The sequence below is a fragment of the Talpa occidentalis genome, unplaced genomic scaffold (genome assembly GCF_014898055.3).
Source record: "Talpa occidentalis isolate TD23 unplaced genomic scaffold, MPIMG_talOcc4v2.1 talOcc4.6, whole genome shotgun sequence".
NCBI classification, from domain to species: Eukaryota; Metazoa; Chordata; class Mammalia; order Eulipotyphla; family Talpidae; genus Talpa; species Talpa occidentalis.
This window is the reverse complement of record NW_023604972.1, coordinates 7,834,250-7,860,057: the sequence shown is the minus strand read 5'-3', so window position 1 is coordinate 7,860,057 and position 25,808 is coordinate 7,834,250. Positions and strand designations below refer to the sequence as shown.

The window sequence follows — 25,808 nt, the reverse complement described above, 5'->3', positions numbered from 1 at the left end:
ACTTTTTGTACTTATTTTTCCACAACTTAAGAATGATTTAAGGTTGAAGTAAAGATAAGAACAATTTTAAAATATTTTGCTAATCATGATTAAGACATCCACTAGTGTCTTATTTCACAATATACATTGGGATTGTTTCATTAGTGATAGGAGATATAAGTTCATATTTCATGTGATTTCATGTGATTTTCTTAAGAATTAAAAAGTTTTTGAACTGATTTCACTGTGCTTATACTAGTAGTAGCAATATCAGTTCTTCCTTTGTTATTTGTTAATGCTTACATGTTCCATATCATACTTTATAATTTCTAAACAGTACTTCCAGTTGTTTGTATTTATTAAGATTAGAAAATATAACCTATAAATCTGTAATAATAAACAATGCAGGCAACTTTATGGATAGTCTACTCTGTATATCTACAAAATTTTCAATCCCAAATGGTTTTATAGGTAAATTAAAGTGATAGATAAACCCCATCTTTTAGTATTTTGAAGACTAGTGAAAGTAAACTTGAAATACAGTCTTGATACCAAAAACAAAGATAGCAAAAGAAAGGAAAATTGCAAACCATTTTTTTTTTTTTTTTAAGATTTATTTATTTATTTATACATACAAGCACTGGGTATAGTCAGAAGCGCGGGAGGGTGAGAGAATTCACCAGAGCCAGAGCAGGGAGCAGAGCAGGCAGAAGGACCGAAGTACACTGCTGAGGGGAGCAGCAGGTGGCAGGAGAGTTCTGCGAGCCATGTGGGACCCTCACCCGGTGGCCAGGGAGCAGCCGGGGATCAAACCAACGCTGCAGAGTCTGCGGGCAGCTTTGCAGGAGGCCCTGCAGACCATTCTTACTTACAAAAGTAGGTGCAATAATCCTAAATAAATATTAGCAAATTGAATGTATTAATTATAAAACATAATATATGTATGGTGGCTAAGAAGGCTGAGGTGATTCCACATTTGAAAAACCTTTATGATTCTCCACTTCATCAAAATAAAGACAAATCATGTCATACTAGTAAATACAAAAAAAATTCAACAAAAGCCAACACATTTAGGATAAAAAATGCTTATCAAACCAAAAATAGATGAGCATTCCTACTACGAGAAAAGTCACAACCTAATGATTTTATGACATATAAATGATTTTAGACATATAAATGAAAATAAACAACATTAAGCAATAGGTATAAGGAAAGAATGAGCAGATTTGTTGCTTACAAACAATATGAAAAAATATCTATGTAACCTTTTCAAGCTGATAAAGTTCAAAAAAGGTACTACTTACAAGAGCACTGCGGTATTAATTAAAAAAAAAAAACAGTTAGAAAATCCATTTTTAAAATTATCTCATCTACAATAGCAACAAAAGCAAGAAAAAAACATTAAAACACCTTGAAATAAAATTATGTTGGAAGAACATTATAAAACTTTATTGAAGGACATAAAAGAAGACTCTCAAATGAGTATTCTAAACAAATGGAAGATTCTAAAAGATGGCAGTTCATCCTTAATGTTGCTTACAGATTTAGTGTCAGTTATTCAAAATTTTGTTTTTTTGTGAAAAAAAGATCTGCCAATCCTAAAATTTATGAATAATACTTAGAGTGAAGAATAACCAAATCAAGGTGATAAGGACTTGCTCTAAAATATCAAGATTTAATTAGTACAGTAATTAAAGCACTTTTTGCCATATGCAATAGAACAGATTTGTGAACATAGACATTCTCCAAACTTGAGTGGAATCTTGGTACAAGACAGAGATGTCATTATGAAACATTGAGAAGGATGCCATAGTCCATAAATGACTCAGGTGCAAGGCTACCCTCATGAAGGGAAAAACATTACTCATTTCAGTAATTCTCATTGGGTTAAAGGGCTAACTGTAAAAAACAAAACTTAACGAGAAGATAAAGGATTATATGAACTCAAAAGAAGGAAGAATTTCTTTGGACACATGAATTTCTTTGAACAGGTCATATGATAATTTCATAAAGATGTACTGAAATGTAAAACTTAAGTATTATAAAAATCACTGTTAGCAGAGTGAAAATTCAAACCTCAATTTTGGGAACAGTATCTGTAACTGATGTAACTGGCAGCTGATCAACTAGCAAAACACACTATAACCAATGAGAAAATTAGTACTCCATAGAAAAATAGACAAAAACAGTTCTCAGAGGATAAAAGAATAAGCAAAGAAAAGGATACACAAAAGAATATCCTGCTCAGGCTCCATCCCAGTGTGTAGGGTTCCTTTATTCTATAGTTTAAGAGATGTAATTCAGCCTTTGATTGACAGTTAGTACTTGCAGAAAATCTGTTAGACAGCTCTGATGGATTAAGCGCATAGCTTTTAAATATGCAACTTTCATTTTCTGTTTTTTTCCATTTAAAACAATATTTTACTTAATAGTACTATAAACATAGAAATTATTGTATCTCCAAAACATTTCTTTTCCATGCTAACCTTCAGGGTTTTTTCCATATCTAGAACAGTATCAGAAATTCTCCTTTCACTTACTGATGCTTTATATTTGTTGAAACTAGTATTATCTCTAGTAACAAACTATAAAGTGATCCCTGCAAGTATGGTCTTCTATCTCTCTCTAAACCTCTGTTTTCCCTGCAAATCTTTTCAAGTTCTTTGTTCTTCATAAGTAGGATTCCATAATCCTCATTTTCCTTGCCTTCTCTTCCACAAATTCTTCTGACTTATAGTTACCAGGAGGCAAACATATCTGTTCACCTCTCCAGTGTACTTTCTAACCAACTGTTCAAATATTGTAAGTATTTCTTTGTTCACTTTCAGTTTTACAGATTTGTACAAATACTCTGAACCTCAGAAACTGGGAGGAAGTAAGTCAAGCATTACTTGAATCTATGATTCTTTTTTGTCTTGGCATACTAAGAAACACAAATAGTATTATCATATCATATTTTTTTATTTCTTTTTTATTCTGGGGCAAAAGTGAAAACTTCTCCTATATCCCCAAGTGTGGAAAGAAATTTGCTGCTCCTTTATCAACCGTAAAGGATTTACCAGTCTATACAAAACAAGAGCAGATGTGCAATGAGGAAACAGGACTTCCTTGACCTTGTTGGTGTGGTTTTATTACCATGAGATCTAGTCTATATTCCTGTAAAACTGTCATTATAGTACATTGCTCACTGCATTATAATTGTTTGTATATTTGTCTCCCATTGTAATCTGCCTTTGAGAGCAGAAACTTCATTTACTTTTGTATCTCTAGAGTGTATATGATGTATACTGGACTTACAGATTAAAAATCTTCATTATTTTCAAATGCTGCTGAAAACTAAAATGAAAATTGAGACTTAATTATTGGATTTGTTATTTTTTTAGCAGTGAAATCTTTTATTTTGAAAATTTTTTTGAGCAGCTTTACAATAAAGGATCAAACGTCAATATCTGAAATCAGAACACTCATCATTTGCAATAGAATTCATGTGCCTTATGATATGTAGCATCATCTAAAGTAATCTTGCCAAAAAGAATGAAAGTGAATCTTAAGCAGTTCTTTAAGCCAGTGGTTCTCAAATATGGTGGAGGAAGCCCTCAGCATCCCTGAAACTCCTCCAGGGAAATAACCAGATCAAGCCTTATAATGATATTTTTCTTTTTACTCACATTCTCTCACAAGTACATAGTGGATTCAGCCAAAGACTATGTATTGTATGATATCTACATATATTAAATACATAAGCATATTGAGAATCTAGCTGTCTTCTATTTAACTAGACATTAAAGAGATTTCCAAAATGTGAAAATAAAAATTTGTGACACAAATTACCTGCTAATTTAAACATACAAACAAGAATACATTTTGGACTCACTAGAAGAAATAGCAATAAACCAGGTATTAGAAAATGACAAGGAATTGTTGTTTGAAAATGTCCATATTTTATAAAGATAGAATATTGAAATAAAGTAACATCTGGATTTAGCTTTAAAATATTTTAATAGAAATAAGAGCATATGTAGCAAAAACTGAGGTAATTGCTGAAAGTGAAGGGTGGCTATAAGGGGGAATCATTCTGTTCTGTGATTTTGTCTTATATCTATGTCTTCAGATATATAAGTAACCATGCTTGAGCTAAGGTATTACATTCAATCTTAATTTGTACCATAAGACAAATTCCTAGAAGTGAAATCGTTGAATCAAAGAACATGCATGTAATTATTAGAAATGAAAATAGTGGGGAGGGAGGGAGGTACATTAATGAATAGGAAACAGGAAAGGAGGGCATGCCTCCTGGATTCAGGGTGGTAATCTAGGTACTATTTACATAGGAGTGTTCAACTTGTAAAGATTCATTAAACTATGTATATTTTGTTATGAACTCACATTTCAGTAAAGTTTTTAAAAAGCCATATAAATCATTTTTGGAATAGCTTGACAGGGCTATCAAGTACGTGGTTAACAAATCTAAATCCTTCCAATATGATGATGATGTAATAAGTATGTGTCCCACACTTTAAATGAAGTGTTGGCCTAAAACAGAATACAGTAGTGCAAAACATGGGAAAATAAAAGAGAACACATTTTTTAAAATATTTTCCAAGGTATTGACTTGAAGCCTTTTGAAACTTTGCTTTACTTCATTACTTGAAGCAATAGCTGAAAAAGAAAAAAAAGGTACAATAAAATTCTAAATGTATTTTGTTGAAGTGCTGACACCTTCTTTAATTTTACCAGTAGTACTTTCCTCATTAAATTTAGCATTACTAATTTTATGTCTTGAATTCACTGTAAGCACTTTTCTTCTGATTTATAGTGTCCCTTAGCATTATTGCTAAATAATAGATGAATGAATTCTGTAGGATATCAGCTATATCTGCACTAAATAAAACACATCAAGAAGACAAGTGTCTTCTCTTTAAAAAAACATTTGACTTGCACAAGGTGACAAATGAGAAAGGAAAAACCAGTGTTAAAGCTTATTTGATGTGTTACTCCAATATTGATTACTTCCCTCATGACTCTAAAACATTAACTCAGTAATTAAACTAGTAACAGTAAAAATAATTTTTTTAAGATTATTTATTTATTTATTTTATTATTTATTATTTTATACAAGCACTGGGTACAGTCAGAAGCGTGGGAGGGTGAGAGAATTCACCAGAGCCAGAGCGGGGAGCAGAGCAGGCAGAAGGACCGAAGGACACTGCTGAGGGGAGCAGCGGGCGGCAGGAGAGGTCTGCGCGCCATGTGGGACCCTCCTCCAGTAGCCCGGGAGCAGCCGGGGATCGAACTGGAGCTGCAGAGGCTGCGGGCAGCTTCGCAACCCAGCGCTCAACCGCTGCGCCACCGGGGAGGCCCAGTAAAAATAATTTTAAGACAATATTGGATAAACCCAAGGGAGTGCTTTTATACTTTGGTATTTTTGTTAATAAGTTTGTGGGGGGGGTTCTTTTGTATAATCTCATAATGGAAAACTTGGGAAAAACAAGAAAAGTATAGATAGATCATATATAATATACAATATTTATATGTAACTGCTCAGATCTTTCTCAAATCACCATTACTGCCATTTTTTTTTTGTGTTTACTTCCTGATTTTATTCTGTATTTGATTTCTTGTGGTATTTTTACATGGCTGCTTACATACCCCTGTTCAAGTTTTTTATCCTACCTTTTTAAAACATAGTAGACTCACCGTTTCCCATGTTTTTTTTAATTCCCTTAATGACTATGTTAAGCCTGATAATGAAGCAATTGAAGGTTCCATATTTAATATAATATTTTTTTTAAATAGGGTTTATTTTATTATTTATTTTTTATGCATAGAAGACCTGGGGTGTAGGCCAGAGGTGCAGTAGTGCGAGGATTCACTAGAGACAGGCGGATTTGCTGAAATACACAGCAGGTGAGACAGGAGAGGTCTGCTCTGCCATATATGAGTTAGCTCCCTCGCTGGGGTTCGAACTCAGTCCATAGAGGTGATAACACTGATACTTAATCCCTAGGCCAACAGGGAGCCCCTAAATACTTAAGGTTTAGAAGTTGCATTTGTGTTTATCAGTAATGTTATAATTTTTAGTATGTCTTTGTATATAAAACCATCTTCATATTCAGTATTTTCTTATAATGGATACCTGCAAGAGCAGATATTTAAAAATTTTTTTACAACATATTGCTACATTATTTCCAGAAGGATTGTGTTTCTTTCTTTTTTTTTTTTTTTAAAGATTTACTTATTTATTTATACAAGCACTGGGTATAGTCAGAAGCGCGGGAGGGTGAGAGAATTCACCAGAGCCAGAGCGGGGAACAGAGCAGGCCGACTGACGAAGTACACTGCTGAGGGGAGCAGCGGGCGCGGCAGGAGAGGTCTGCGCGCCATGTGGGACCCTCCTCTGGTGGCCGGGGAGCACCCGGGGATCGAACCTGCGCTGCAGAGGCTGTGGGCAGCTTCGCAACCCAGCGCTCAACCGCTGCGCCACCAGGGAGGCCCAGGATTGTGTTTCTTAAGTAGTAGTGTTTGACAGTACTAAGTTTATTATTTTATCTAGACTGTGATTCATATTTTAAAACATTACGTAGATTAGAGTTGTAGATGAGTATACACGTCAATAAGACTGCCTAAGTTTGAATGCCATTTCTGCTACTTACAGTTGTGACCGTGGGCAAGATAATTAACCTCTCTTTCACTTTCAGTTTAATCAGTAAAATTTGCAAATTAACAAGCCTATTTTTATGTTGGGTGGGTGTGAGCACTAAATGGATTCAGACATGAAATGCTCTTAGTGCAGTGTTTTGTACAACATATGTACACTGTAGTAGGTGATGGTTTTATATATTTAGATTGTATGTACATCACTAATATTTTCTAGAAGTCAATTTACTATAAATGAGTAATAATTGAAATTATAGGAATCTCCTTTAGAGTAAAATTAAGAAAACTTCTAGAACCAGCAACAGATTACAACAAAACATTGAGGAGCTAAAAGAAAGACAAGAAGAACCATTTAAGGAAATAAATAATAAGTGGTCAAGGGAAAAAGGTAGAAAGAGCATTAGATAGTTATTAAAACTAGTAACATAGGTTTACACTTAATGATATTCAATGTTACATAGTTGGAATTTTTGTGGTATTAACATCTGTATGAAATTTAATTTGGAATATTTTCCTTTTAACCAGATTGTGGGACAACAAAATGTATGTCATTAAAATTCACTTGCCTGCATGTACTGAACCATGGTGATATTTATGTATGTAGTATTGACAGTAGGTAATGTGACTTGAAAGATCTTTTAACTTACCTTCATACACAGTTGTGGTCCCCTGAGCGTAATAATTTGCCTCACAGAACAACTAGGGACCAATAGTATTGTAAGTAGTTACATATATTTTTAAAAGTTCTTATATTTCATTGATTAATGATGATTAATCTTGACAACATTTTTGAAGGAAAAAAAGATGAGAACCAGAGAAATTGCTAATTAAAAAAACATTAGCCTCATAAGTGGAGCTTTCCTTTCTGTGAAGCTGATCTCTCCCATACAAATACCAGTCTTTGATTGTGTTGTCAGTGAACAAGTTCATTGATTCATGACTGTTTTATCAGTCACAGTCTGCTATGTCTAATGCTGTATACCAGCGATGGGGGTGACATGGTTTAGCAAGTCAGTGATGAGTCCTCAATAAGTCTTCATTCTTCATTGACTTCTTTCAGGTCCTTGTTTAGAAAATGAATATTGTGAGAAAATCACTCAAGTAATTATATCTAATATAATATAAATCTCAAATGGATTCTAAGCATAGTTATTACATCCTACCATATATCGGCACTTAAAGTAGTTAAATTATAATCACTGTCAGAAGTACAGTATAGAATAATATAAAGGGTGTGTGGACTCCAAGTATGAAAGATGGCTATAGAAAAGTTAAGAAAACCTTTGTGGGGATCATTCTGGAGCATATGTAGAAGTTAGCCAGTCCAGGAGCACACAATGCATACTTTGAAAAATGGACAGAGTTTAGATAAGAGGTGAGAAAGAATGATGATCTTGGAGGGAAAAATAATTCTATATTATGAGGCTTGCTTTTTGTCTGCTTTGAATTGATCCTTTGTCAGGAATTTGCACAAAAATACAGAACTGAGAACAATTTGTAAATAAAAATTCAAATCTTGATCTTAACTGAAAGTGAAATCTGAAAAAAAATTAACCCTGTGAATACTGACACTCAAGATATTTTCTAATTGATTATAGTTTCAATTTTATTAAGCATCCATCCATTTTAAAAGTTATCTCTGATAATGTCATATATATATATATATATATATATGTCATATATATATAAATTACTTTGTTGAAACATTTCATTGTCCTCTCTGTTATACATTTTGCTTTACTGTTTGATTAGAAACAAATGCTCAGTCTACAACCAGTAAAGGAAGCAATTTGTGTTTAATATTAGAATTTTGAAATATACAGAAAAATACAGCAAAATAATCATGTTCCCATCACTTGCATTGTACTTGAACACAGAACTTTTAGAAGTTTCATTTCAACACTGTAATACTGAAAAACTAAACCTAGGTACCTAGCAATAGGTGAACAGTAAATAATTTTTTATTCTCTTTCATTTCTACTTACATATATTGACCTAGAACATTTGCCATAGTAAGTGTTGAGTTTTTAACTAATCAAGTTAATTGTTAGCACATTGGAAATGTATATACACATAAACTGTCTAGTTAATTATATGTCTTCATTGTGAAAGAGTGACAGTGATAGATGTGGTCGCTGTTCAACTAGATACAAGTCATCAGCAGGAGCAAGAAAATGCCCTTTTTCTCCATTCCTGAACTTTTTTTTTCTTCAGTCCTCCTTTCCAGGCTGCCTTTCCCCTTGTTGTCTTTGTTTTTCTACTTTGGACAATCCTAAGGGTAACTGCTTTGATTTCTCTAGCTCCTGAGCTCTATAGTCTTTATAATGGAAAAGTGAGTTTTGTTCATCTCAGCCCTCATACTTCCTGAAATTTGAGAGATCAGCCACATAGCATGTTTGAAGAAGTGCAGATGGATGCCTGTAGAGGAAGTCTGAGGACTGAGAGGAGTTAGAGACTTGGCATGAAATTGTACTGGAGGGATAAACAGGGACAGTGTACCCCATGTAACAATTTCAGAAGTACCATACGCCATGTATTTTATATCTGTCCATTCTCTCTTTGACTTTTAAGCCTACACACACTAACCTCTAGCCATGCTGAATTTCTTCTAGCTCTTTGAAATGCTATTCAGCAAATGCTTGCTGAACACTTAATATGTGCAGGGCACTGCTCTAGGCAAAAGGGATACACTGTTGAATAAAATAGGTGTGGTCTCTGCCTCACGTAGCTTATAGTCTGGATAAGGTAAGTATTTGAGCAACTAGAATACAGTCTACTAAATGCTAATTAATATAGGTAAGTGTTACAGATAGAGAAAACTAAAACAATGACAGTCAACCAAGTCTGGGTTATGTCCTGAATGATTGAATAATGCGTAAGATTTAGTAAGAATTAGGGTGAGCATGGGGATAGAAAGTGGAGAGACTCAAGATAAGAGTATTGTAAGCAGAAGAAACTAAAAGTATGAAAGCCCAGAGATGAGAAATAACAGCTTTTTTCCAAACATATTTCTCTGCTCTGTCCTTAGCCCGTTGGAGTCTTCTCCTGGTGGAAGATTGAGCCTTTAAGAACACAAATTAATATTGTGTCAGTCTTAACACTTAGAATCCTCTGCTCATTTCCTATCTCAAAATAAAAATCAACTTTCTCATCATTATATGCAAAGCCCAGTGTTTTTGATTTGCATTCCTACAATATTTCTGATCTTTCTTCATTCAACCAAGTTTAGTCCACTTCAGCCACCCTGACCTGTTGCTGTTACTCAGACATTTCCAGGCTTGATTCTGTATGATATCCTTTGCATAAACTGTTCCTTCTGGAAGCCTTCTCCAACATGATCTGCTTGGTTAATATCCTTACTTTGTTCAGGATTCTGTTCAAGTCAAAGAAGCCTGTACTCACAACACTCAATAAAATAACCTCCTCAGCCCTACCCTCATTACTCTTGCCAACCTTATTCTGCTTTCTTGTCCTTAAATAGTACTTAAAAACAACCTGAAATTTGTTTGGTGGTGGTGCTGTATGAATTGTTAGATCTTAAGCAATATGAAAATACAAACATCATAAAAATTAGACATAGTAGGTTATGGTAGGATATTTTGTTTAATTTTTTTCTTAGTATTTTGCCAAGCATTTAAGTGCCAAGGTAAATTTATGTGATAAGTAAAACCTACTTGAATTTTTTTAAGCCGATTGAATTTTTGAGTTTATTTTTAAAACTTATTGTCTTATAATGATTATAGCTTACATTTTCAGTTTCTTAGCTGTTAGTAAAGACACAGAGTATTATTTACTGCTGTTTCAAATTTTAGTTACTTTTGTTCTTTTTGATGTTGAAGTTTGAATCATTGAGGTGTGGTTATGTAAGTTTCAATGTTGCAATAGTTTTTTTTTTTTTTTTACCTGTATTTTAATAACAAAATACTTAGGTATTTGTCTCTAGCATTTTCCCTGAAGGTTATGTTGTTATAAGCTGTAGTTGCATCCAATTACAAATATAATCACCACATATTATATAGGCAGTGATTCAGCTGTTGTTCTGTACTCAGTTATTTAAAAAAGTAAAAATTTACACTGTGAGTTCTAAAAAATAAACTGGTTGTACATAGTCTCAGGTTACCTGCTGCACATATTGTTAGTTTTAATAAATGCTGATTATTATTCTTATTCATCATCATATTCCCTGTTTTGTACATGATTCCTGCTTTCCCAAAGCATCATGTGCATAGCTTGAATAGAAAATAGTCATGGATGAACAATGAAATGGCTATTCAGTGTTAAACAGTGGGAAAGATGATCAAGATGTTATATCATAGCTTGTTGCTTCATATCACTGGCAATGCCAACTCCTCCTTTGTTCTTTTTTCCTATGTAGTGCCTTCCCAGTCATAATCTTGCTAACTACAAGTTGAATTGGTAATTCCACATGTCAAATACAAGTGTTAATTTTTAAGTCATAAATTAGTAGATCAGCAAGCCATGAAATGTTAAAATGTAAGGATTATCTTTCTGTCACAAATATAAAGTTTTTTCTCTTGCAAAAATTATAGGGGATGGAGTGTTAGATCTCTCTACAAAGAAAACCAGCATAAAATCTGAAGAGTCATCCCTATGTGATCCTTCTTCTGAAAATTCAATGGCTGGGTAAGCAATATCTAGGAAATATAATAGTAATATAAAATAACTCTTCAGAGGACTCTTACTACTATTCTGCATAGGTTGACAAATACAATTTTCCTCCAGAATTGTCACTCATAAGTGTGCGTCTCTCATACCTTTCATTTGTCTTTTCTCTTTCTTTTTTTATTCTTTCTGTTAAAGAAAAGTTATCAGAACAATCACCAAACTTTAGTTCATGTTACCAAATGAACTACCAACTTAACCATAGAATACAAACTGAGAAGCAGGACAAGTAAAGAGAATTTTAAATTAAATATTTAGGAGGCAGTTTTAAGAAAAATAATGTAATTTCATTACTTATTTTTTAAACAACCAACAAATTTGAAAGGTACTGTACTTATTAATTCTTAAGGCTAGCATAAAATGTTTACTTTTTTTTCCATTATGCTTTTGGTGTGGTGGCAAACTATTTAATACCTCTAGTAATCACCACAAAAAGTCATTTCATGCTTTGAAAGCTGTCATTAAATTAATAATTAGTAGTGAAATGCTGTTCTGTTGGATTTTGGGGTTTTTTGGTTTTTTTTTTTTTTTTTGGAACCTTTGCATCTTCCCATGAAAACTGCATAGGAATCTTATTGTCACATTTAAATCTTAGGTATAAAGTACAATTTGTTTCAACTAATGCTATAATAGAATTGGAGTCATGAGGTATAGTAACTTTCTATTCAAGAAGCTTTTAAAACTACAATGATAACATTTGAAAAAGAAATAACATTTATAATATCTAAAATTATTTTATCCAGATATAACTATCTACTTTTTTCAAATTTTAAGTTTTTGTCTAGAGAACAATTAGTCTTGTGGAAATATGGGATGTATGTGTTTGGAAATATTCTTGCTGCTACAAATTTCCTTTAAAGGGGTTGACTCTTTTATTACTTGTTTAGCGGTAACGTCACGTTTCTACTAACAAAAACTCCTTAGGATTTGGGTATTTTTTGATAATGGAACTCTAATTGTACAAATAAAATTTATAAGTGTTGCTCTGCAAGCATCTATCAGAGGAATAGCAACATCATGAGAATATTTTTACAAATACTGAGTTAGGATTTTATGTTCTTGGAAGGTCTGCCCGTTAAGGCCACCGTATGATTGACACATTGTCCTACCAGGACTGTAGCGTTGGCTTTGATAAGGAGTAACTACTACATCTCACAGACTTAAGAGTCATAAGCAGTGATGTTACCTAAGCAAGGAGTATAATAAAGGAGTGGACCCTCCCCTTCCATAGCTGTGTGAGAGTCTCTCATGCATCAGTTTACCATCGTTTCATTCCATCCATCCAGGAGACTACACAGAAACAGAGAGGACTATGTGGAAAGAAGTGCTGAGTTTGCAGATGGTTTGCTCTCAAAAGCTTTGAAAGACATTCAGTCTGGAGCACTGGACATAAATAAAGCAGGCATACTTTATGGCATACCTCAAAAAACTTTACTTCTCCACTTAGAAGCCTTACCAGCAGGGAAGCCTGCATCTTTTAAAAACAAAACTCGAGATTTCAATGATAGTTACTCATATAAAGACAGTAAAGAAACTTGTGCAGTGCTGCAAAAAGTAGCCTTGTGGGCAAGAGCTCAAGCAGAGCGCACAGAAAAAAGTAAACTCAGTCTACTTGAAACCTCAGAATTAAAATTCCCAACAGCTTCCAGTTACCTCCATCAGTTAACTCTACAGAAAATGGTTACTCAATTTAAAGAAAAAAATGAAAGCCTACAATATGAAACGTCACATCCTACTGTACAGTTAAAAATTCCACAGCTACGAGTAAGTTCTGTTTCAAAACCACAACCTGATGGTCCTGGTCTACTGGATGTTATGTATCAAGTTTCCAAAACCTCTCCAGTCCTAGAAGGATCAGCTCTCCAAAAACTGAAAAACATACTCCCTAAACAGAACAAAATTGAATGTTCTGGGCCTGTAACTCACTCAAGTGTTGACTCTTATTTTCTACATGGGGACCTCTCTCCTTTGTGTCTTAATTCTAAAAACGGAACAGTTGATGGAACCTCTGAAAATACTGAAGATGGATTGGATCGAAAAGATAACAAACAGCCCAGGAAAAAACGTGGCCGTTATCGGCAATATGATCATGAAATAATGGAAGAGGCTATTGCAATGGTAATGAGTGGAAAAATGAGTGTTTCCAAAGCACAAGGAATTTATGGGGTACCTCACAGCACTTTAGAATACAAGGTAAAAGAAAGATCTGGAACACTGAAGACTCCTCCGAAGAAGAAACTCCGATTACCAGACACTGGGTTATATAATATGACAGATTCAGGGACTGGCAGCTGCAAAAACAGCAGCAAGCCTGTGTAGATTACTTGTTAGGAAAATGTTTGTATGTGTGTATGTGCGTGCGTGTGTGTATGTGTGTTTGCATATGTGTGTATGTGCACAGGTGTGTATTTGTGTTTCTATACACACATGTGGGAATTACAGATGCTCACTCTGACAGGAGACATGGAATTTTACAGTTCAAAAACCACTTACATGCCTTTTGAAAAAAGTTTTATTCAGGGTTTTCACTGTGGACAGAATTATATAGTTGCTTACTTAATTCTGATAGTTTGTATTTAATCCTTGTATAAATAGGTGAAAAAGATTCAGGTTTTCTTTAGTAGTCAATAGCATAAAGCGTTGTTGGAAAACAAGTAATTGTCAAGTGAAACATTTTTATTGGTGAAAGACCACTCCAGCCATTCAGTTGAACCATCTTATAATGGAAATATGATATTAATAGTTTGTAACACTTTTATATAACATTCTTACAGTTATTGTAAGTATGTGAAACACCCAATCAAGGTTTAAATAGACAGCTCCATACTAAGGAAAATTAATGTATACAGTATTAGTACACTACAGTGCATTCTATGAAATACAAAATGCACTCAGGTGCATCCACCCGGAATAGAAAAGAAAACCTTAAATGATATGTGTAATGAATTTAATATTTATCATTTAATAGTTGATTTAGCAGGAAGTTGGGGTTTATAAGGTATATACTTAAAAAAAAACCTGACACATAGTTAACCCCAGCAACGATAGAATCCTTTAATGGAATATGAGAACAAAAAGTAATTTAAATTTAATTATTAAAATAATTTAATTTCATTTTTCATTTGAAAAATAAGCTAATGTGTAAGGTTAGAAAAGAAAGTTGGAATGCAACTTAGAGCATGTTTATAATGTGCACAGAAAAAGCTTGAGAATGATAATTTTGGTTTAAATGTGCTGGTTAGTTGATGTTATGACTACTTTAAATTTTAAGGATTGTGACACACTCCTACTATTGAAAAACCTCAGTGTAACTTTAATATATTTGCTGCTGTGACATTTCAAAACATTTTCAGTTTATCAAAATGAATCACAGATTTCATTTTGGTGGGCGATACATTATCATTTTGCTAATAACCAAATTTGCAGTTTGTTCAGGGTCTTGAATAGATTTACAAATATTTAACACTGAAGCTGTTTTGAACTTTCAGTAATGTAAACTCTCTAATTGGGTAGTTAGAAGCTGGGCAGTGCATTTTAACTTTTACTAGACTCATAAGAGAGACCAATAATTTTTATATAGCAGTTTTAAAATGTGGTTCAGAGTATCCATGTTGGATTTATGGAGTATGCAGTTTTAGTGGTAAAATGTATAAAGCATGTGCCTCCATATAAAGGATGGGGATTTGCTTCATATAGTCAAAATTTTCCGAGTGCCCCTTTTCTCTGTTAAAATTCAGGTTTTGATCATTTTTCTAAGCCAGTTGTCCTAAGTCCAAAAGGAATACTTAAGCTGAATTAAAAAAATAAGTGCACCTTGTCAAATACTTGTGTTTTTACACTCGTGTTTGTGTGTATCTAATAATCACATATACATGTAATACTAAAGAGATTTTCAGCTATTACATTTAAAAACTGCTTACATATATTTAAAAAAAACTGAAGAGTGGGAAACTGTACAACCAAGTCGTTGTTTGGTCTCTTAGCCCTATACCGACCCCTCTTCAGCTGTTAATGTTACCTGCTACTAGGGTATGAATCCTCTTGCTCTTTTTTTTTTTTAATTCTCTCAAGAAAGAATACATCATAGATTGCAAAACAGCAGATGTCAGGGTCATCTTTCTTTTTAAAGAATTAAGCCATATTTTGTGAGGGCCGGAACTTGGATTATTTAATATATCCCCCCTGACCCCCATTGAAAAACAAAGTTAAAGATTAAAATAAATGTTTCAACACAATTTTATTGACCTCTTTATACAGAATTTTACTTGCAAAAATTTGGGGGTTTGAATGCATTACGTATTTGTATGGTATTGAGCTTTTTTATTCCTCACACTATATTTACATTAATAAATTGATTGAGAAGTTTATAGTAAAGGGATACTTACAGAACACTTTTATATCATTTAAAAGATGACCTGACCAAAAACTTTACAGGATTCATAAAATCAGGGATCATTTTGCTATTGACTTCACAGTGATCAGTAGTTTTATAGGTGATATTATAGTTAATTTGCAGCATTTTAGTATTTGTATTATTTATTTTTGGTCAGAAATAGTAAATTAAAATATTTTTTGATAGTTTATAGGTAATGATCAACCCATAACTTTTAAAAGAAACAAAATGTTTCTAATTATTGAGTTAACTTTTGATTATACAAACTAGGAAAGGCAGGGAAATTTATGGGATCCCCTTCTCCCCAGTGATTCTATTCAGATGTTCTTTATGTTAAATTTTCAAAGTACTTTATAAATTTAGTTACCAGATACTACTTATTAATTGACAATTTTCTGAAAAATCCAGTTTCAGCAGACTTTTAATGAAGGTGAAAGCAACCTGTATGTGCTTTCTACTTATTTGAATGTTCCTCAAGTATTTTATATTTAAAAAAAAAAAAAAAGGAAAAGAAAAAACAGTGCCTCTGTTTTTAGAAAACTACTGCTCAGTAAAGTTGTTTAAACCATTTCTGGTAGCTAATGACAATTTTATATTAAATTGTATACTAACTTTAGTGAGACTGATTTTTTTAGTTGTTTACAGTACAAATACTTGTATTTGTTTTTTAATTGCAGTATTTCCATTGTCGCAGTAATTTAGTAAAACTCTGTGGCTGCCTTGATTTTGACAGATTTTGTTAATATAAACTGATTGTTAGGCAATTAGTTATATTTATGCATAAATCAATTGCACTATAATTCATGAATTATTTATTACAATATTTTCTAATGAATTCATGTATCTGTCTTGTGTTGTAAATGTACTGTAATTCTGTTTCTACTTTGTGTTGTTATATATCTAAATCTGATTGTATGAATTTTAATTGTTCAGTTAACGTGTTTCTAGGTTGTAATTTGTAGTAAAGCACTTCAATGCTTTTGCACTTAAATTTACAACACTGTTGGTGTGTGATTGATTTACTCATTCAGTAAAGGAAAAAAAGAAAAGCAAGAAAAAACTGACTACACTGACTTCTTTGATTCACTCTAGGAAGCAGTTTTATTAATAACTGAAAATTGACTTTATCCCAAGAATTGTTTGAACAACAAAATTTGTAATGGGCAAAATGGATTAGAAACATACTTACAAAAAATAAGCGGGGTGTTTTTGTTTATTAATCAGACAGGGAAAGACTAGAAAAAAAATGTACAAAACAAGGGAACTATGACAGTTAAAATTTTAGAACCTTTATGTAATCACTTGAGAATAAATTCTAGATTGGAGTTTATTCAGGTACACTGCATTCACATATTAGGTGATTCTTTGAAATTCTAACATGTAAGAAATACAGGCAGGAAAAACTGTGACACCAAATATGCATGTGTATAGTTTTTAAATTTGAGAACATGGTTATCTAATATCTAATAAATTTAATCTATAGTTATGTATATATGAATATTTGTAACAAGTTATTTTTCATACAACATTAGCTGGAAATCTCTAGCCACTGGCAATTTCAAAATTCCATTATTTAAAGAAGTAAACTGAATAAGAAACTTTTAATTAATTATAGATTTCCTTAGACTCAGAAGAGACAAAAATCAGTAGTTTTCAGAATGCTTAACAATAGTTGTTAGTTTTATTATTTCTAATTTGTACTTGACCTTACCAACAGAAAAAAACCTTTGGGAATTTCAGGAACTGTTACGAAAATATTAAGTTTTAAAATGTAGTGTCATGTATTCTGAAAAACTTAAAGTCACTATTTAGTCATAGATATGTTTAGTAGGCCGTAATGTAACTTTAAAGAAACTGTGGAAGTGTTTCTATCATTGCTTTTTGGGGTTTTCTTTTGCTTGTATGAAAATTATAATTATAAATTTGCTGGAAAAGATTTTACAATACTACTTTCATCTGCATTCTTGATAGTTAACATTTCCTCATGCCTTTGTTCTCTACATATTTTTTAAAATGATTTAATAGTGATTTTGAGAGTCAATTCCGTCATTCCACACTCCAATCATGATAAAAATTTGCAAAAAATCTTATCCCAGGATACTGGGCTCACGTCATGCCTTCATCTCTCTAGCGGCGGCAGTGAACTTAAGTTTTATTGTAATTTCATATCTCTTCTCACTTTGATAGCTACTTCACATCTAATCACATGCTCGTTTTAGTAAAACAGTGTTCGAATCTAGTTCTCTTGTTTTCTAGAAAAGTTTTGATCTAACGTTCAAAATTTACTTGGTGTCTTTGCTACTCAAATACTGTAATTTTTATAAAAAAATGTAATTACAATTTTGCATACTCAAGCAAGCTCAATGAAACAAGCTCAGTTTTAGGAAACTATTTAAAAATTAATTTCATTTTTCATTTTAAAAGAAACCTCCTTGAATTTTTTAATAGCCCATGAAAATTAATAGCCCTTAATTTAGACAGAATGCTTAAGTAACAGTTCATAATCAGCATATCCTGATTCCAACCCTAAATAAAATTTCTACATACCAGGAACTAATAACAAATATAAGAAAGTATGAGTGGGAGGCAACTTCATGTTCAGAGTTTGGTGATATGTTTAATTTAAATACTTTTCTGAAACAGAATTCTTTTAATATATTTTATTCTTCTTGCTGCTGGTTTTGAATTTAAAAAAAATTTTGTAGACTTCTACATTGATTGCTAAGTAATTTTGGGTCTTAAAGTTAGATGTATATTAGTTTCTCCAGTGGGACATTTTCCAGCATTTGAAATTAAATAATTAGGTAAGTAATGCCTTTAGTTTGGATGTAATTACTGTAGAATTTAAAATCAATTAAAACTAGATTTCATGTTTAAATAGCTTACATTTTTTATATTTTACTAGGTTAAAACGCCTGCAGCTTATTAGAGAAGACAACATTATGTTATTTATATGAAGTCTAAATCCCTTAATTTACCTTGTGACTATGCAAAGCTCTCTTTTATTAAAATTTTATTATCAATACCATTGAAAATATCATTTAAATAAAGAGAGGAGAATTTTTCCTACATCTGATTTTCCTTAACACTAATATGGACTGATAATTTTCAATATAACTATTAAAATGTGAACTTAACAAAAAAATTAACTTCTTCTGAAGCACTTTCCATTAGAGAGTCTTAACATATCCTAAGCACTAAACATTAGCAATATATAAATACAATCATCTATAATCATCAGCTTTTATAAAGCAATATTAGGGCTTTGCTTTGACTCATATTTTGTCATCAGAAATTATCAGTGCTTCATTATATTTCTGCTAAACAATAATCAAGATGTCATTATTACAGCTCTTATTATAGGAATTAGACCAGCAATACCAAAATACCTTTTGTTAAACTTAAAATTATAACTCCTTATAAAAGCTGGTATTTTTGCTGTAATTCATTTTTTGTTTGATTTTTATTTTTAGTTCAACTGTTGATGCAAAATCAGAGGAAGCTACTAAAATGGAAAAAGGAAAATCAGCATTAAGCAAAGTTTTGGAATCTTTGTGCACACATCACCAGCAACAAGTTTTGGCTATGTTGAAATTTCTAGCCCAAGAGCAGAATGCTGCTTCTCCTTGCTGTTATAATACATCATATACTGTGTCTTCAGAATCTCAGAAGCCCCTAATTGAAGATGATTTACATGGTCTATTTTGTAGCTGTGAATATAGGCTGGCAGAAAGAGGGTGTTTACCAAATGAAAGACAAAGCGCTAGTTTTGTTCCTCTGCCAGTCTGTATCACAGATTTACATTGTTTATCTTGCCAAACTGTAACTCTTGAACACATTAAGACAGTAGTGAATAGAGGAATTGTAAACAGTTCCAGTTCTCACAGGTGCTGCTCTGGATTATTACCAAATGTTCACTCCACAAGCTCGGCCTTTCACACTCCTCTCTCAGCAAGGGAGGTGTGTGACATTTCAGTCAGTCTTAAAGATGTTTGTAGGTCTCGAAGTCCCTCGCCCCCACCATTATCACCTGTACAGACTGAAGGATCTGAAAACTTCAAAGATGTCAGCTCAGAACTTTCAGCTTTAGAGAATAACAGACTTGAAGCAAACATTAACCAGCCTCCATCTCTCATACCAGCAGAAATCAATGGTGATAAATACGGTCATGAAGGTAAAATACATAAAGCTAACAAATCTAGTGACTCTGATTCTTTGCTGGAAGACAGCAATAATTATCCTACAAATCATGAAAAAGGTGAAACTATGATTTTTCAAGATTTAATGGATCGTATTAATGAAAAATTGAAATCAATAGAAACTACAGATATGACAAATCTTACAAAATTATCTAGTGGTGATTGTAATACAGATAATGATTTGAAGTTGAGAGATTTAATAACTTCTCTCTTGCATAATGCAAAGGCCAGTGATTACAGTTTTATGGAATTACTGAGTCAACATGATAAAAAGATAGAAAATAAAATTATTCAGACAAGATTTCGAAAGCGTCAAGAAACCTTATTGGCACTCCACAGTTCTCCTGATTCACCCATGATTAGAAGGCAGTCTTTACAGATAAAAAGAGAACTTGCTAGTCTTGATGACAATTTTTTAAGGAAAAAATACACTGAAAAAAGTTCGAGGAAATTGATGCGCAGTGACATCTTTTCAGTGGACAAAGAAGAATTCTATCATTACCAAGGGCCTTCTTTACAAGACTGTAAAAACCTTCAAGATAACAATCATGCAGAAACATCGTTTTCACCAGATTATGCATTACAATCATTGCAACTACCTCTACATAGTTTAAAAACTAACTTGGCTTTTAATACATTTTCAGAAAACTTGAAAACAAGTTCCTCTGAGAAAATGAGCGTAAGAAAATCACAAGAGAAATCTTCATCTGGGGGAAAAAAATTGCAAAATCATAGGGCATATCCAAAATTAGGTAATACTGAAAGTCCTTTGAAAAGTGACGTTCCTGGACTTCCGAGCAGAACTAGACGAAATATTGTGCCCCCTGGGTGGTATTCTATATATATAACAAATAATCATGTTTTTAAAAAATCCCCTAAGGCCAAAAAAATCCCCAAATCTGCAAAGAAAAAAGATTCAGTGAAAAATATTCAAATTGAAAGCTCACACAATATAGATCTAAACAAAATTGCAATAAGTTCTAATTTGCAAGTTGTTGTGGAACGTTTGGAAGATACAATAAATATGGCCCAAAAATCTTGGACTCATCAGTCATTATCAGGATATAAAGCATCCCAAAAATTGATAGAAATTGATGGTAAGGATCAAAATGTTGGCAAAAAAATGACTCCTACTCTAAGTAGAGTCGTATGCAAAGAGCAGACTTTATCAAAATCTTCGGTGCCATCTAACAACATCAAAAGTAGTCATATGCCTACAATAGACTTGACAACCAAAAGACTTGATAATCTGAAAAAGTCTGTTTCAGATAAAGGTAACTTGATTTCCAGTGTTGAAAATGTGCCAACAAGATATGAAGCCGGTGAACGCTTTTCTTTTTCCAACTATTCTAGTCCTGTCAAACTCATGTTTTTATCTGAGGTTAAAAGCAGTGAAGGAGTCAAATATACTTTAACTTCAGTTGGTGCTTCTGAATCAAACACTGATCATCCGTCTGAAAAACATCCAGCTTATCATGTAACTGAAAAAAAAAAAGAAACAAGTGACAGTATCCCTGGTGCTAACTTTGAAAATGGTAGTTCTAATCTCAGCGATAGTGACACTCTTCAAAGAGAACTAAACAAAAGTAATCATGAGAAACAGAGTATAGAACCCTCTGCGATGCTTGTAGATGAGAATAGTGATAAGCCCCAGGAAGAACCTCAGGAAAATTCAAGCAGTACTGTTGATTCAGCTTTTAAAAGAAAACCTGGTCGACCCAAGAAAATAGGTCCCCAGGTTGTAAAACAGATTAAGCGACCAATTGGAAGACCACCAAAACCTAAGGCTAATCAAACAGACCTCACCACTTGCCAAAACGACTCATTGAATGCTGGAAAGAAAAGCCCAGAATCTCTCCTATCAGAAGTAAAAGAAGGTATTTATAAAAAGAGTATTACAGTAACTGTTATTTTTGGAAGATCAAGAAGAGCTAAAAGGCACGTTTCTGAAGGAAGTATAAGCCTAAGCAATGCTGTGTCTTTAAACAATAACGCTGGTTTTCCAGCTGAATATAATAGTTTCAGAAATATTAGAGAGCACAAAATGGACTCGGGTGAAAGAGTAAGTGCTGTGTCAAAGTTGACTACTGACAGTGGGGTCATGGGGTCTGACTTTGAATATGTGAGACCTATCAAGGACAAGTCTCTGATACCTCAGCCTTCCAAGAACATTACTCGGCCAAATCAGAAGCCTTTAGCAATAATTAGAAAGCCTGGCAGACCTGCAAAAGTTAAAATCTCTGGCATATCTGTGACTATTAATAGAATTTCGCCTCAGGAAAGAGAAGTAACTATAAGCAGCTGCTTACCTCCTATAGAACCAGAGAATATGCTAGGAAAAAATCTACCTGAAGAAAAGTGTGATGACCAGCATGGTGGTGAGATGGATGTGAGGCCCACGGAGCCTGAAGCACTTCAGGATGCGCCAGAAAGTGTGGTTGCTGCGATACCTTTGCGACACTCGGTTAGGCATAGAAAACCATCTCTGCATTTCTTGCATTCATTATCATCTTCCAGCTCACTTATTTATAGAAATGCCCTGCTCCATAAGTCGTATAAGCTCCAGTTACAGAGAGGGACAAGTCAAAGGGAGAAACCTATGCAATCAAGGATAAAAGCTTCCAAAGGTACCTCAGGAGCTAGAAATTCAAGGAATACAAAAAAGTGTTTGGAAGATAACAAAATAATGCCCATTTCTGAAGTATCCTTGGATCCTATAATATCATCAAACCCTCTGCTCAGGTGGTGGACTGCTTCTACTTCAAATGATTCCTTGTTGGAGGAATTAAACAATAGATTTGAGCAGATAACAAATGCATGGGTGCAGGTGAGTGGAGATGAAACTGAAAATTGTGTTTATAAGAAAAGAGAACTCATTGAGAAGAACGATTTCAAGATAGCAAACCCTTTGGAAACCTGTCTTTTTGAACTTGAAGTTTCACCTGTAAAAATGCTTTTCCGGAAAAAGTACAATTTGAGCGAACTCCGTACCTGGTTTATGCAGACAACAGAAACACAGTCTCTTTCACTAGTTAGAAAAGCAAATGCTAGAAACCCTTTGGAAGTTATAAATACCAAAGGAATTAAGTTGGGGACCAAATATTCTGACTGTAATACCAGCCCCTTTAGAAAGCACTTTAAAAAATTTGCACTATCTTCTCCTTCAAAATCAGCAGGGAAGTTGCATATACTTCATAAAATGGTTAGCTCTCCACTCTTAAATGTAAAAACTAATTTAACACTAGCTAGATTAAAAAGGACTGAGTTTAAGAGGTTACACCATGAAAGGTGGAGAAGAGAGGGAAAGTTGCATAAGTGTGGAGCTACTGATTGGATCTCTAAAAAGAGGAACTTCAGATTTTTTTGCCAGAACAAATTTTTAAATAAGACCGAGGGGACAACAAATACTGATTTACCACTCCAAGGAAAAAACACAGGAAATAATCAGTTTATTTTGCCACCTGAACGCAGTGATGACTATTTGGAGGAGAAGGTGGCAGTGTCTGACTTGAAAACACTTGCTACTGTAGAGCATCAGTTTCAGCCAGAAGCAAAGGAGAATGGAACAAATTGCAGTGAGAAAGATTTTGAAAAGGGACCAAGACTAGGAAATATATGTCCAAATAATTGGAGGTCAAAAACCTTAAAAGACTGTAGAATATTTTTGAGGAAAATCAACTATCTTGAACACCGAAATACTTTTAAACTGAACACAATTATTTACTCTTCCGAATCTGTTAATGGTGGAAGTAATCATCAGACTGAGAAAGAAGAATCAAAGCGCTTTACCTTAAGATCCCATTCTGCTAGGCACAATTCCTTTAAAACGCAATCTAAAGAAATAGAAATTGCAAATACAAACAGTCCTTCAACAGACACAAACATTGGTCAGCTTGACAGTAGTAAATTAAATAAGTGTGTTAGCTATGACAAGAATTCTTCTGATAGTTCTGAAGCTGTTAGAAAATTGAACAAAAGAAAAAGACCACCATGGAAGACCACAGAAATGTCAGAAATGTCAGCCAAAAGACATAAACAGCAGTCTTGCAACAGTGGACAAATGGCAAACTATTATTCAAAATCCCAATTAGGTAAGTTTTTCTCTACTTAATTTTAAAGTTTCATTGTAGGTGCCTTGAGTACAGTCTGAGATACTGGGTAAAAACAAAGCAACTGATGCAGTTTTCACTTATTTCCAAATTATTTGAACAAATTAATTTCTTGGCACCTAGTCTGAAACTCATGAAATTAGGTGCTACTTAATGTAACAACACTCTTACCCACATCTTAATGTATCCAGGATTTCAAGCAAATTAAAATATATTTAGTGCAGACATTTAAAAAAAACCTTCTAAACATATATCATTAATATAAAATTACCTGCATGTGCATTTGATAGATAAAATTTTAAATATAGAAAGTGATTTGTCAGAAAAATGTGCCCAAGTAACCTAAAAGTTACTGCACCACAGACAAAGATGTATTGTCCTGATTGATAAATTAATAACTTTGAGACTATGTGGGAAGACCGACCTTTGCTTTGCTAAACTGATAAAGACTATAACATATATAATGATGCTATGATATCAGCCCACAGTCACTATTAACTGCTTTAAGGCTGCTCATTTAGAATGTTGAGAAACAAGATTTTATTTTTCAATAAATTGGCAAACTTCTTGAGTGGTTTTTTTTCATATCAGACATTGAATTAGATTGCACAGATAGAAAGATCAAGATTTCTTTTGACAGAATCTATAGCAGGGAGAAAGTCACAGACAGGTAATGTTAAGGTAATGCTAGATTCAGAATGCACTGAAATCAGTTTAGTAAGTAATTATGCGCTTTCCTCAGTTAAACTGACATGACATTGGTGTATCAAGGAGGCTGTTTTTAGAACCTGGCAGAAATAGGACATGAACTTGGAGTTCCAGTGTCGTAGTTCCTGGTCTGCCCCCTGGTAGGGGTTAGACAGTTCAGAACCTGTGGGAAGATGCCCATGCTTATTGATGAAGTCCCTGACTTGGAGGAGTGCCAGATTGTATTTGCAAGTTGAAGGGTATTTTTATCATGTGGTTGCATTGTACATTATACATTTCAGGGGAACTTTTGAGGGGCTGGTGGTTTTATTTTTATTACCTTTTTAAAAATGTTTTTAAAAGCTAAAGGAAATAGTATCAGGTCTTATAATAAAATATGAAAAGCAGTAATTAAACTCAAGTTTCAATAGGTTATTATTAAATAACCAGGTTTTTATGACCCCCCCAAAATCAATTACTTAACTGAATATCTTTAAAATACCTATTTTAATAATTAAAATGTAGTGATTAAAGTTTTTAATTATCTAACATGCAAGGATTAAAATTTAAAGATGGTCAAAAATAGTCTTCATTATGAAACATGAATCAAATCTAAAAATAATTTCCTTTGTTTCTTGCCCTCAAGCTAACTAAAAATAACATAACAAATAGAATGTCAGGCAAAAAAGGGGAAGAATCCTGATAATAATCTTTTTTTAAAACCTTGTAATTCATCTAAAAAATGCACACATTTTAAAAGCACTGCTATGAATGGAGAATAAAGTATATTTAACCTTTTTAAGACCATCCTCATTTCATTCTGGTAGGGTTTATCAATGTAGTTTGCATTAACTCGTTTTACAACAGAACCGTATTTTGTCCTTCCAGCCTCTTAACAAATTTATAAATAGAAAATTTATTTTAATATGATTCTTCACCATCTCACTGAATATGAGATCATCTTAGAAAAGATGAAAGATGCCTATTCCTTTCTCAAATTAATCAGAAAAAAACCCTTTTGGGATATTAGAAAAAAATTGGTATCTTTAAGGTTGTTTTTCATCTTTTCTCATTTTAAAAATTCTACTACAATTTCCTGTT

At 33.2% G+C, this 25,808-nt stretch overlaps 1 protein-coding gene across 6 annotated transcripts in view; it reads left to right on the top strand.

Moving 5' to 3' along the window:
• The window catches only part of LCORL (ligand dependent nuclear receptor corepressor like), a 131,336-nt gene that overhangs the window by 85,962 nt on the left and 19,566 nt on the right, over positions 1-25,808 (top strand). For 2 of the 6 annotated variants that reach the window (XM_054688048.1, XM_054688047.1), the window contains exons 6-7: positions 11,187-11,280; positions 19,186-24,002. The exons of 1 other annotated variant lie outside the window; for it this stretch is intronic. In XM_054688048.1, coding sequence (XP_054544023.1) covers positions 11,187-11,280; positions 19,186-24,002 — 4,911 coding nt within the window. Of the gene's footprint in view, positions 1-11,186; positions 11,281-12,605; positions 16,777-19,185; positions 24,003-25,808 lie in introns of those variants that run through there. 3 more of the 6 variants (XM_037529083.1, XM_037529086.2, XM_037529090.1) reach the window with 3 other exon arrangements.